The sequence below is a fragment of the Carettochelys insculpta genome, chromosome 18 (genome assembly GCF_033958435.1).
Source record: "Carettochelys insculpta isolate YL-2023 chromosome 18, ASM3395843v1, whole genome shotgun sequence".
Lineage (NCBI taxonomy): Eukaryota > Metazoa > Chordata > Testudines > Carettochelyidae > Carettochelys > Carettochelys insculpta.
Window position 1 is genome coordinate 5,237,686 of NC_134154.1, and position 12,414 is coordinate 5,250,099.

General features: G+C 42.5%; 2 protein-coding genes across 4 annotated transcripts in view; one reads left to right on the forward strand and one right to left on the reverse strand.

The window, feature by feature from the left end:
- CIT (citron rho-interacting serine/threonine kinase) overlaps positions 1–11,785 on the forward strand; it is a 116,033-nt gene extending 104,248 nt beyond the window's left edge. For both annotated transcript variants that reach the window (XM_075013019.1, XM_075013020.1), the window contains 9 exons: positions 1,606–1,745; positions 2,533–2,625; positions 4,581–4,689; positions 4,823–4,951; positions 6,927–7,007; positions 8,563–8,641; positions 8,762–8,941; positions 10,789–11,092; positions 11,665–11,785. In XM_075013019.1, coding sequence (XP_074869120.1) covers positions 1,606–1,745; positions 2,533–2,625; positions 4,581–4,689; positions 4,823–4,951; positions 6,927–7,007; positions 8,563–8,641; positions 8,762–8,941; positions 10,789–11,092; positions 11,665–11,688 — 1,139 coding nt within the window. In that variant the 3' untranslated portion in view covers positions 11,689–11,785. The remainder of the gene's footprint in view (positions 1–1,605; positions 1,746–2,532; positions 2,626–4,580; positions 4,690–4,822; positions 4,952–6,926; positions 7,008–8,562; positions 8,642–8,761; positions 8,942–10,788; positions 11,093–11,664) is intronic.
- PRKAB1 (protein kinase AMP-activated non-catalytic subunit beta 1) overlaps positions 2,129–12,414 on the reverse strand; it is a 35,318-nt gene continuing 25,032 nt past the window's right edge. The window contains exon 9 of one of the 2 annotated variants that reach the window (XM_075013025.1): positions 2,129–2,283. The gene's annotated coding sequence lies outside the window, so the exon portion shown is untranslated. Of the gene's footprint in view, positions 2,284–11,378; positions 11,723–12,414 lie in introns of those variants that run through there. The other variant, XM_075013023.1, reaches the window with a different exon arrangement.

Sequence of the window (12,414 nt, forward strand, 5' to 3'; positions counted from 1 at the left end):
CTGATTTAGTGCTGTCTTTGGAATCAGCCGTAAATATTTGTTGATTCCCATGCCTTTCCTGAACTATTTTGGCTGGCTATTGAGGGGAGAGGAGCCATGCTTTCCAGCAGCTCTCGTAGGCTCAGACAGTGCCAGTCAAGATCCTGTCCTGCTGTTTCTGGGACTCCCACAGTTTAGAAGGGAAGCAGGCAATGGAATAATGAAAGCAGCTCTTTTTAACTTCCCCTCCTCTGCAGCAGCAGAAATCTGCTGAGTACTGGAAGCAGAGAGGACGCAGCAGATGCCTGGAGTGTCTCCAGCACACCGTGGAGTTAGTCTGGAGGCTGCCTGGGAACTGACATTTGTGAGGGGGTCTTTTATTGCCTCCCTGAAGTAATTCTCAATCAGTGACACTCTGTTTTTAACAGTTTCCCTAATGGGCCACAGGCTGGGCATCACGGTCCTAGGATCTGCAGCACTATGACCGTGTAATACTCAGAAGTCCCACAGTGCTATTCTGCATGATATAACTAATAGGAACAATATGCTTTGCCAGTGGTGCTTAGCTCTTGGTCCTGCTCATTGATTAAAAGGACTAGATAGCACAAGTCAATAGCTAAACTTCCTGTGTAATGTTTGTAGGGAATTAATAAAAATGCTTCACACATTTGTGGTTTCATGTTAAGATGCTCTACTTTTTAAACAGTATTCAATTTGTTGAAAAGAAAGTAAAAGCAGACACCCAAAATTACACCCAATGTGATTTTGAAAAGCCAATATTACTGAAACCTCAGGATTCCAGCATGGGTCAAAATGATTCTTAACTGAAGCACCATGGGTGCATCTACACTTGCATTCCTATTTCAAAAGAGGTATGCAAATGAGGTAAATTGAAAAAGGCAAATGAGGTATAAATTTGCATATTTGCACCTTATTTGCATATTGTAATTTCGAAAGAGCTTCTTTCAAAAGAAGAAAGCCAGTGTAGACGCTGCTCTTTCGAAAGTAAACCCATCTTCAAAAGAATCCTTCTTCCCATTAAATAAAGGGAAGAAGGATTCTTTCGAAGATGGGCTTACTTTCAAAAGAGCAGCATCTACACCAAAGTTCTTCTTTCAAAAGAAGCTCTTTTGAAATTAGAATATGCAAATGAGGTGTCAGATATGCAATTTTATACCTCATTTGCATTTTCCATTTATCTCATTTGCATACCTCTTTCTAAAGTGGAATGCAAGTGTAGACGCACCCCATGATGCTCCACTACAAACTTGTGTTGGCAGGAATGATAGCACATGCCTTTCAATTGAAAACCAGGGGCCTTCCTGGCTAATCCCGGCACTGCCTTCCTTGGGTCAGATACTAAAATTGCTTGGCTAAAACCAGCAACAATAACCATTCAAGGAGACAATGCTGGTACTCCCAGATGTATTTATTACTTGTTTTTAAAGTCCTCTTTCACATGGAATTATTTTTACATGTACAGTGTTCTGTAGCTGTTACCACAGTAACAGTCCATAATGAGAAGCTACTGCTTATGTAACAGATCGGTTCTTACTGTGAAGAGTGAAATTCTCCTCTTGCTTGACTTACGTGACACTGGAAAAAAGTAACTGTTTCTGTCCTCAGGAGAAGAAAGGGCCCTGTGTCTTGTTGATGTAAAGAAAGTAAAGCAGTCTCTAGCACAGTCTCACCTCCCAGCCCAGCCAGATATCTCACCAAACATCTTTGAGGCTGTCAAAGGGTGTCACCTTTTTGCTGCTGGCAAGGTAAGATATAGCTCTTTTGTGCCATAGGTTGCCTCTTAGTTTATCTATGGCTCCTAGGCACAGTGAGACAGGAGAAGGGCTTGCCAGGTTTAATCTTCATCAAATCTGCACAGCCAGGAGCTACATTCTTTTTTTTTTTTGTCTTTTTCTCCAAATAGAGTGAGAAGAGGTATGGGGGAGGGGAAGAAGCCTGAAGGGTCCATATGCACAGCCAACTAGTAAATCGATGATGGAACATGCCGACTTGTTCTATGATACAGACTGTGAGATAAACCTAACATAAGTGACTGACAGAGGAGCTTTGTGTGACTTGAAAGCTATTCTCTTTCAACAACAGAAGTTGGTCTAGTAAAAACATTACCTCATCCTACTTGTCTCTTTGACTGTAGACATTTGCTCTCCATTTTTAGACTTTTATGATTGAGTTTATTTCTCTGTCTTTGCTCTTGAATGCAGGGTTGATCTGGGTTCATTATCTCTCTTAGTAGAAACATCACTCTGTTAAAAGCTTGCTGTTGTTTTAATAAATTAGCTTCAACTATAAAAGAAATCAGAGAAGCAGTTTGGACGTATACTGTCTTTTCAGAGTGTGAAAAAGCTTTTCATTGTTTCACTCATCTGCAGTTGCGCTACACTGTTCTATTATAAATATTACTTGCTCATGTCTGCCAACATCGGGGTCCCTTCCGCCAAAGAGAAGTGTTTCCTGTGTTCAAAATATTTGCTATAGCTTCAATGTTAACGTCTACGTGTCTGTCTCTAACCATATGTTTAACCTTCTCTGTAGGTTGAGAACAGTCTCTGCATCTGTGCAGCCATGCCCAACAAAGTGGTTGTTTTGCGTTATAATGAGAGTCTCAGCAAGTTCTGCATTAGGAAGGCAAGTTAATTGACTTTTCTCAGTAGCTCACACATTTGTAACAATCAGACAGATTTTGCTTATTAGCTAAAATCACACTACATTGTAATCTCCTCCAGCTAAAATCAAAGCTGCTATCAATTGTGGGTTTAAATGCAATAACACGCACGTGGAGCCTATGCTAGTTGGCTTAGGTTAAGAGGCTGGTTAATTGCAGTGTAGGCATTCAGGCTCCATCAAGGGGCCAGACCTAGAGCCCTATGAGGTGGGAAGGTCCCCAAGCTCAAGCTGTAGCCGCAAGTCCCAGTGTCTACACTACAGTTAAACATTCTCATAACCTGAGCACCTGTCTTTCTTTAACAAGAGCCTGAGCCTGTTTTCCTGTAACAAGAGGCAGAAGGTGTTCAGAGCAGCAGAGCAGATCTGTGATTCAGTGCTGTGGGCCTAGCAATAATCATGGCCTTGCTCCCTCACTCAAAGTATGATTTCTCCATAATAATTTAGAAATGTTCCTTGGTCGTTTAGGATGATGACCTTTGTGAAATGCTGAGTTTTAACCTCTCCTCTTAATGGGGCTTATTAAGTAACTTTATAAGACGCAATGAATGCTCTTAATTCTCCTATTGTCCTACTGAAAATACCTTGCTGTACCAAATGGAAATTAACCAATTATATCAAAAGTATATCCCCTCTTCTCCTATAGTAGCCCTGATAGCTATTGTTCTTTGAATACGCCTCAGTAGGATCTTTCTAATCTTCTGCATGTGAGCACCATATATTTTTTTCTTTTAAGTTACAGTGCCCTTTTGGGGCCATGCATGCTTCATGTATGAAGACATAATATCTCCAGCCTTTAAGGATGAAACTCTCACAATCGTCCCATAATTGTGTCTTACTACCCATGGTAGTGAGATGAAACCAAGCAAGTGTCCAATCCACTGGAGTCTTGAAAGAACCTACCTGGTTCTTTTATAACCAAAAAAAAAAATTTTTTTCTGTCATTTAAAGTAGGTTCAGAAAATAAATTTGATTGCCCATACCTCAGTGTATCTCTTGCCTTTAAGACCTGAAGATGCTCAATTTATAGTGCCTCTCTCTAGTTGAGAGTACAGTATGTGGTAGCCTGAATGGATGCAAATATCTTGACTGAGGTATCTGAAGTTGTACTAACATGTTACACCATATATAAAAAAGGATCACTTATTTACTCTGAATCTCCTTTTCAAATCTCTCTCATCCTCCCCACTCCCAGAATGGGGCCTCACAGTGAACACCAAAGCATGCTGCCAAGAGCATTAGTCTAATCTGTAGCTGACAGCTGCAAAGTCTGGCTGAAAAAAACCAATGCAACCTTTTGGCTTTTCACAGATGCAAAAGTTAATGTGGCTGTAACTGTTGCTGCCTGAACTCCTAAAGGTAACTGGAGATCAGCCAGAACCGGAGTGTGCACACCTGTCTTGTAAATAGTCAGCAGAACCCCTGTAAGGAAGAAAACTCATAGATATAGTAGGCAAATTAATATTAGCTCTGCCAGCAAGAGCACTGTTCTATCTGCTGGAGATTACAGTCTCACTGTCTGCAGTTAAACCATTCAGCTCTTTATACAGAGAGAAATATTGCCATTCAGAACTCTGTCATAAGAGAAGTGTTTGAACAAATACAGGGGAACTAAGAGATGATGGTGAACACTTGTTGCTGAGTATGATCATCTTCCATGGGAACTGTGGATCTTCAGGTGGCTGATGAGGTCTATCTTTGAACCACAAGTTCTATTATAGTGAGGACAGATGTTTTGAGGTACAGAAGGAGGCTGTTGACCACAACTGGAAGCCAGGTCTCTCCTTCCTCCTGCACCTCTTGCCCTCCTTGGCTGCTTGGCAGGCAAGTTCAAAATGCAAAAACAAAACTAAAGGAACAGAAATGTTGAATAAGAATCATCTAGTTTCATGCTATTGTGCTTTGTTCTTCTCTTCCAGGAGATTGAAACTTCAGAGCCCTGTAGCTGTATCCATTTGACCAATTACAGCATCATCATTGGAACCAATAAGTTCTATGAAATTGAGATGAAGCAGTATACCCTGGAAGGTAGGAGTCATTTCCTGCCATACATAGACAGCTCTGCAAATGTTCCTTACTTGTCTACCTAAATGGGAGCAGAGGGTATGAATTTACAGAAAAGCTGGTGCTGACATGGCTGTTCCTTTCTGCTCCTCTACAGAGTTCCTCGATAAGAATGACCACTCTTTGGCCTCTGCTGTGTTTGCTTCTTCCACCAATAGCTTCCCAATCAGTATCATACAGGTGAACCCCACAGGGCAGAGGGAGGAGTACCTGCTTTGTTTCCACGGCAAGTGTATTATATGTCTGCTGGTTTAGCTTTATCACCTGCACAGCATTTTGGGTATTGTGGTGATATAACATCAATGCTTTCACAATATGCCATCTCTAGCATTAGAGGGAAGGATGTTGGACTCTAGGTCATATGAATTTTAAAATATAAAGTAGGTGGACTTTAACAGGGCAAGACACTGACCCGGTCTGTTAAAATATGTTGGCCAGATTCCTTTTGAGTTGTGTTAAGATCTCTATGCCTATCAGTCAAGTCTTCTTTGAGTATCCTCTGTATATCCCCCACTCATGTGATGCTCTGACCAGCACAGCCTGAACTGGTAGAACTTTAGCTAGCAGTAATCATTGGAATGCTCACGTGCCTCCCTTGCCCATCACCTCAGTGAACATTTATACTTGCAATGCTCAAAGGGCTCTCCAGCTACCTAAATTACCTCCACCTGCAACCAGGTTGAACACATGAGGAACTGCTCTGGGGTGCTCCTGCAGCCACTGTTTATTAGCTAGTAAATAATTTTATTGTTATAGTTAGTTAGTGGTCTGCTAGCTAGTTAATAGTGAAGTTGGTTGTAATTCTGCATTTCAGAAGTGTCAGAGCCAAAGACTAAAAAGCCCTATTTTAAAAGGCTTGTATCACATCCAGTCGTGTTTGCGGCATCTGACGTGCATGCTAGACACTTGGCATCTCAGGGGGAGGGATGCTCACCTACAAAATGCGGGTTTGCGTGACTTGCCCATCAAGAGCAAAAGCAAGCAGGCATGACAGGCTTGGGAAGATTTTATTATAAGAATTGTCAGCAAACCATCTGTAACTGGGCAAGTACAAGGCTTGAACAAATCTGAGGCTAGTGTTGGCTCTGAGTGAGCCTGGAGAAAAGGAGGACAAACTGTCCGTCTCACTACCCTGTTCTAAAGGATCTGAAGAGGCAAATAACTGTGGTGTCGCTCTGTTTCCAGAGTAAATCCACAGCAAAAGGGCTACAGCTGCTGTGGTAAGCATGAACACCCCAGCTTTGTCTGTCAGCCTCTTTGCAGAGAGCTAAGCCCAAGAGAGAACCATCTGACCAGAGGTATTCAGGGAACCTACTTGGGGTAAAAATACTCTTCTTCAGACTCTATCATATTGGCTCTATATGAGCACCATGCCCCCTTTTATTCCCTCACCTTGGAGCTGTGTGACGTTCACTGAGGGGAGAGGGAGGGTAGCGCATGAGGGCTCCAGGGACTATTGCTTGCTAGAATTCTACCTGTTCAAACAGCATCTGTCAGATCATCCCATAAGGTCTGAATTCAGAGTCCTTTTGAAGAACTACAGAAACAGGGAAGTAACTTTCATTGACACACCAGTGCTGGAGAGAATACAATGTGATCTTTTAAATGTATGTTCAGTGCAAATTGATGTTTAACCATTCTGATTAAACATTTCAGGCTTTCTGATTTAAACAAGAGGATTCCTTATGTGATGCAGTGACTTCCATAGAAAAATTGTGTCTTTAGTCTCAGGAGAGCAACAAAGGGTTATAAGATATTTTTTAATTTAATTGGTTTGTTGACTCTTTGTCCAATGCCCTAGAAGTTCTTAAAGCATCTTTAATGCCAACAGGAGTAATTCTCCAGGTATTTAAAATAACTGCCTGCTTGGGCAGCAGCCATGCATTTATGACTAATATTTCTGTGTTCTACCTATTTGGAGATGCTGGGTTCCTTGACATCTAAGGGATAATGACTTTACCTTACTTAGTATAAAGGAGACACAACTGGCAACAACTGGGCTATTGAAATTATTCCAGCACCAGCAATATTTGTAAGCATTCTGTCAATGAGAGTAATTTAATTCTGGATCCTGTAGAAATGACCAGCTGCAAAAGTTGGCCCTCTCATTTCTGTTATTAGAACATCTTTCCTTGCCTTCCTCCCTTTTTAAAAAAAAATGCAGCCACATGCAAATGAGACTTGTGATTTGTTCTCTGCAGAGTTTGGCGTCTTTGTGGATTCCTATGGCAGGCGCAGTCGGACAGAGGATCTGAAGTGGAGTCGCTTGCCTTTGGCTTTCGGTATGTGTTTAGTGACATTTACCAGTTTCGTATTGGGTCCACCTCGTTCCAGTGTTCTAAAACATTCAGCATCCTGGGGGTTACCACAGCCAGGAAACAGCCCCAGTGGGAACTAAGTTCACACTAAGCTATGGGTGTGCAGCTTCCCATTAAACTCCACACAGGCTATTAAGGTCCATGAAGGGGCGCAGGGCTGCCCCAGGGACAGAAGCCTCTCCCCAAGTCTGAAGCTGTCGCAGCTGGTTGGGCGGTGACTCTCCCTGCTGGCTCCAGTAGTGAGCAGCCCCGAGGCCCTACCCCAAAGGCCACAGCTCCAGCCGAGAGGTGTTACCCCCTCTTGTATCCCCCTGCCTGGAGCTCATCTTGCATTCCAAATCCACCTCAGAGCACTCACACTCTCCTGTACACAACCTACTACTTTAACCCACACCACTCTCCTATATTCCAAATCCCTTGGCCTCACCCCCTCAGCCTGGAACTCCTTCCTGTACCCCAAACCCTTCATCCCCAGAACCCTTGCCCCAACTCTGAATCCCTCAACCCTGGCCCCACCCAGAACCCTGACAGCCTTGCACCCAACCCCCTGCACCAGGACTGAACCCCCCTCCCTCACTCAGAACCCCTTGGCTCCACTCCCACCACTTGAATTTTGCTATGTGTGCCAATATGTAACACATCACCTTCACACTGGTGCAGATGACAAAGTTCATTCCCTACAGTGGTACGAAAAATTGGAGGAAGCCCAGGTGGGAAGGATTCTCTTCAGATTGTATTTTCTCATGGTTACATTTATTTAGGTTTATACTTGCTTGTATCAGCTTCTCTGAAGAATAAGAGGAAAACCATCTCTAAGGCCGTGTCTGCACTAGCCCCAAACTTCGAAATGGCCATGCAAATGGCCATTTCGAAGTTTACTAATGAAGCGCTGAAATGCATATTCAGCGCTTCATTAGCATGCGGGTGGCCGCGGCGCTTGGAAATTGATGCGGCTCGCCCAGACGGGGCTCCTTTTCGAAAGGACCCCACCTACTTCGAAGTCCCCTTATTCCCATCTGCTCATTTCAGCGCTTCATTAGTAAACTTCGAAATGGCCATTTGCATGGCCACTTCGAAGTTTGGGGCTAGTGTAGACACGGCCTAAGTGATACGTTTGATTAAGATTCCAAACCTGACAGTGGGTAAACTGGCCCCTGGAACTTTCGGTGATGCTTGGATGTCTCTGAAATATTTAACAACCTGTTCAATCAAAATGAAACCATAGGGTCTTTTGCAGTTTCTAATAGATTTTTGTTCCAGTTACTAGTATATTTTAAAATCCCTTTTCTCTGATGTTTTGACTGATATAATGGTATGGGAGCAAATAGCTGTAAAAAGATATTGCTCATTTAAGCTAGTTTCTTCCCTTTTAGCAATACAGTATATAGCAGAAGATGCATGTGCTTAGTCTTCCCTATAGACTGCTGGAGGGCAGGAAAATGTTACCTTCATCCTGCAAGTTTCCTGACAAATTTTCAGTAATGTAGAATCTGTGCCTGGTGTTCTTTCTCTGCTGCAGCCTACAGAGAGCCCTATCTGTTTGTGACCCATTTCAGTTCTCTTGAAGTGATTGAGATTCAGGCTCGTGCATCTCTAGGGTAAGTCACGCTCCACTCAACACTTTTCAGAAAAGAACTCTGATTTGCTGCAGGGGTGTTTTCCAAGAGGAATGTTCAACAACCAGAATATAAAGATTTTTTTCTTCCCCCTTCACTCAGCACTCCTGCACGAGCCCACTTGGATATCCCTAATCCTCGGTATCTGGGGCCAGCAATTTCATCTGGAGCAATTTACCTTGCCTCCTCCTATCAGGACAAATTAAGAGTGATCTGCTGTAAGGGAAACCTGGTGAAGGAGTCCAACAACGAACACCACAGAGGAACTTCTGCTACACGCAGGTATGAGTTCCTGTGCTATATTCAGTCCCATTCCTTGTTCTATGTAGGCAGCATTAATTCTAGAACCGTTTCTCCAGTATTTGTTGCATGACAACCTCATTTTGCTCTCATGGAGAGCTTCCCTCATAAATACTTTCAAAGCAAAACAGGCAGATTTAGTAATGCTAACAATATTGTTGTGAAAGACGAGGGCAAATGATGAAGAATCTCTGCATGCATCCATGTGTGAGATTCTTTCTGAAATTAATTTGTGTTCAAAACAAATTTTGCAACAACATGGCAAATTTTCTAATCATTCTAGGAAGAGTTATTACCAGCTAAGTACATTTGCAGATACCCAAATTTCTGCAGAACAAGAATTTCTGGCATATTTTGGAGTGCTTCAGAAATTAAAAGAATTTATTTGAGAACAAATAGATAATTAAGCTGTGATGATTTCCATCAAGATTATGGGGAAGGCCTTCTATGAGCAAGCCCAGGGTCATAGCCTTCCTCACTGAAGAGTATTTTGTATGGAAATAGGTTATAGTCAGCTGCCCAGAGATCCAGAGTTGGTCTCTAGATTAGGACTGGATGAATTAGAGATTAATTTTTTTCCACAAGTAAATGGGGGACTTTGTTTTTTTAACATGACTAAGAAAACCTTCACAAATGTTCTGTTTTAGAACAGCAATTAAATTAGATGTTTAAACATTGATACACTAAATTATTTTTAAATGTTTCTTGAATTAAATTCTTGCCCCCTAACCATGGAATTATTCCTTAGCTAAAGCAGCTGGGACTGCCATAACAGTATTTGGACCAGAAATGATATTTTACTATCATGCTGATGCAGCCATAACTTGAAAATCTAGTGCTAACATTGATTATTGCCATGAAAAGGAAACGCAAGTGATTTCAAATGGTCCTTAAAAGTCAGACTCTTTAAATATAAATATTTAAATATTTTACAAATATTGTATGTCTGAATGTGATTGTGAAGGAGACTATATTAAGTGATGTGATCTCATTGTGTTAAGCAGAACGGGGCCAAATTGGACCGGTAAGTGAATATTGTGATTGCCAGTGCTAGATTGTATAGTGGAAAGTGTTACCCGTAAAATAAGAGAATTATTAGGTAACCTCTGTTCTCCCATCCTCTTAGCAGAATGTTTATCTAGACATCTTGTAACCTGTGCTGTGTGTATAAATTTTATGAACTGTAAATTAATTTTTAATGCATGTTCATATAGGAAAAGCCTACTATTACACTCCTTAGGAAAATCAATAGTTCCTGTAGCTGCTATATGGACTCAATTTGCATTGAATATTCTGAAAGAAACTGAAATGTCTACGTTAGACACCAATAAAGCTATGTGGTCTCCTGGTGCAGAGATTTCTGCAGCAATGATACTTATATTTACCTTCAGAAAGAGGGCAAAATTCTCTTCTGCAATAGTTGATTTCTGGCTACAGCCTGTTTAAAGCAAGACTTGTCTACCTCCTCTCATGAATTATCATTTAGGCCTCTTAGAACACCATGTTAGAGAAAAACTCCTGGTAAGAGACTCCCTGTCTGTAATAACAACATTCCATCCAGCCAGGACTTGTCTGGTGGGTGGTAACAAACCTTTGCAGTTGGTGCTATTATATCCACAGAGCATACAGCTTGGAACCTAGGAGTGTGGCTTTTCTGAACAGTACAAGGAATGGTTAGCATTTTTCAGCATGTCCAGCTAGCTCTGGATGTGCTTTCATTTGAACAATGTGTAGTGATGGGGTGGGGGAAGCTATGCCCTTGCTAACAAAAATGTAACTTTAAGATTTTTGTCGCTCAGCTGCCCACGCCCATTGTTTTTGAATGACAGTAGTCCTAATAAGAGAGGTCCCCCCACATATAATGAGCACATAACAAAGCGGGTAGCATCAAGCCCAGGACCACCAGAAGGTCCAAGCCACCCTCGCGAACCAAGCACACCACATCGGTATCGAGAGGGAAGGACGGAGCTGCGCAGGGACAAGTCTCCTGGGCGCCCACTGGAGAGAGAGAAATCTCCAGGCAGGCTTCTGAGCACCCGCAGAGAAAGGTCCCCTGGACGATTGTTTGAAGAGAGCAGCAGGGGGCGAACACCCGTGGGAGGTGCAAGAACTCCACTCTCACAAGTCAATAAGGTAAGCTGGAGCTCTGTCAAACATCTCACCATTATCAGGAAAGTATCTGAATCTCCCACTGGGTAGTGGCTGTTTCTACAGAGAAAACCTGTGTGGGAGAGGGGCTTCAGCGTACACCTAGTTTAAAATATATGTGCAGTCACAGTACATTGCAACATATGCCATCTCTTCCACAGAGAATATCCCTCCCTACCTCAGTGCTAGTTTCATGCCATTGCTGAGGCAGCTGGTACAACACAGTGTGTTCAGATGTCTGTTCCACTGTAGGTAGTGTATGTCTGTGAATGAAGAGGTATCTCTACCCCAGGGGAAATCTGGTTCACACGGAAATGGGAGGAAGATTTATTTGGAGAAGTTGCTCACTAAATCCCAGGTAAAGATGGTGGCCTTCGTTGGTGGTAAGGGAAACGCCACACAGCATTTTCATCTAAACAAGGAGACAAATGGTACTTGGTAAAGGTGCTTCTGCCATCTGCTGAAAGCAGTGCTGCTTGTCTGAGCTGGGCTACATATAGGAGAACAGGAATGGTTTACTGAATCTTGTATAAATTGTCATTTTATTTCCCTGCTAGGTCTGGGACCAATCGTCAGTATAAGTCTCAGCTAGATGAACTTACTCCTCATCGTGATCTGCAGGAAAAACAAAGGAAATGGACTGAGCGTATGCACTCCATGTCTCTGCTGCCCGTTTACCAAAACAACCTTACTGGGCCAGAACTGACTACATCAGGAGACACATGACTCTAACAAGGGTTGTTTGCCTCTCAGTTTATTTCCCTGCACCTTCCTGCAGTCATACTTTTTGCACTTTGTACTACTGTTACTCTTTCGAGCAGTTCATAAACTTTTGTACTCTAGCTTTAGTCCTTAATAGTTCATCAAAGAAATCAAATGGGACGAGGATCCCAACCCAAATCTTAATATGGTTAGCACCATTTACCAGGTAATGAATCACAGTTTTGAAAAAGATGCTGGAGTTCGTGATGGCCTTGTAAATGGAAAGGCTGTGGTGAGTCAGTTGCAATAGACAGCATCACTGGATATTCTCTACAGAACTCTAGAGAATTAATTTGGGTCTGTTTGTTCCCCTCCCGCATTCAAAGCTCGTTCTCTTTTGTTCTCACTAAAATTGCCCCAGTGCAGCTTTGTTCAGCTGGATGAGGAGGAGGGCAGATCCCTTGATTAGATGGTCACAGTCCCCCTTGCCCTAAAATAAAGTGCATTGTCTCTGACACACTGGGATTCGAGACTCTTGACCCAGGTTTTCTGCATGGCAATTCACTGCATGCTACTGCACCATCACTGGCTGCTCTCTCCTTTTA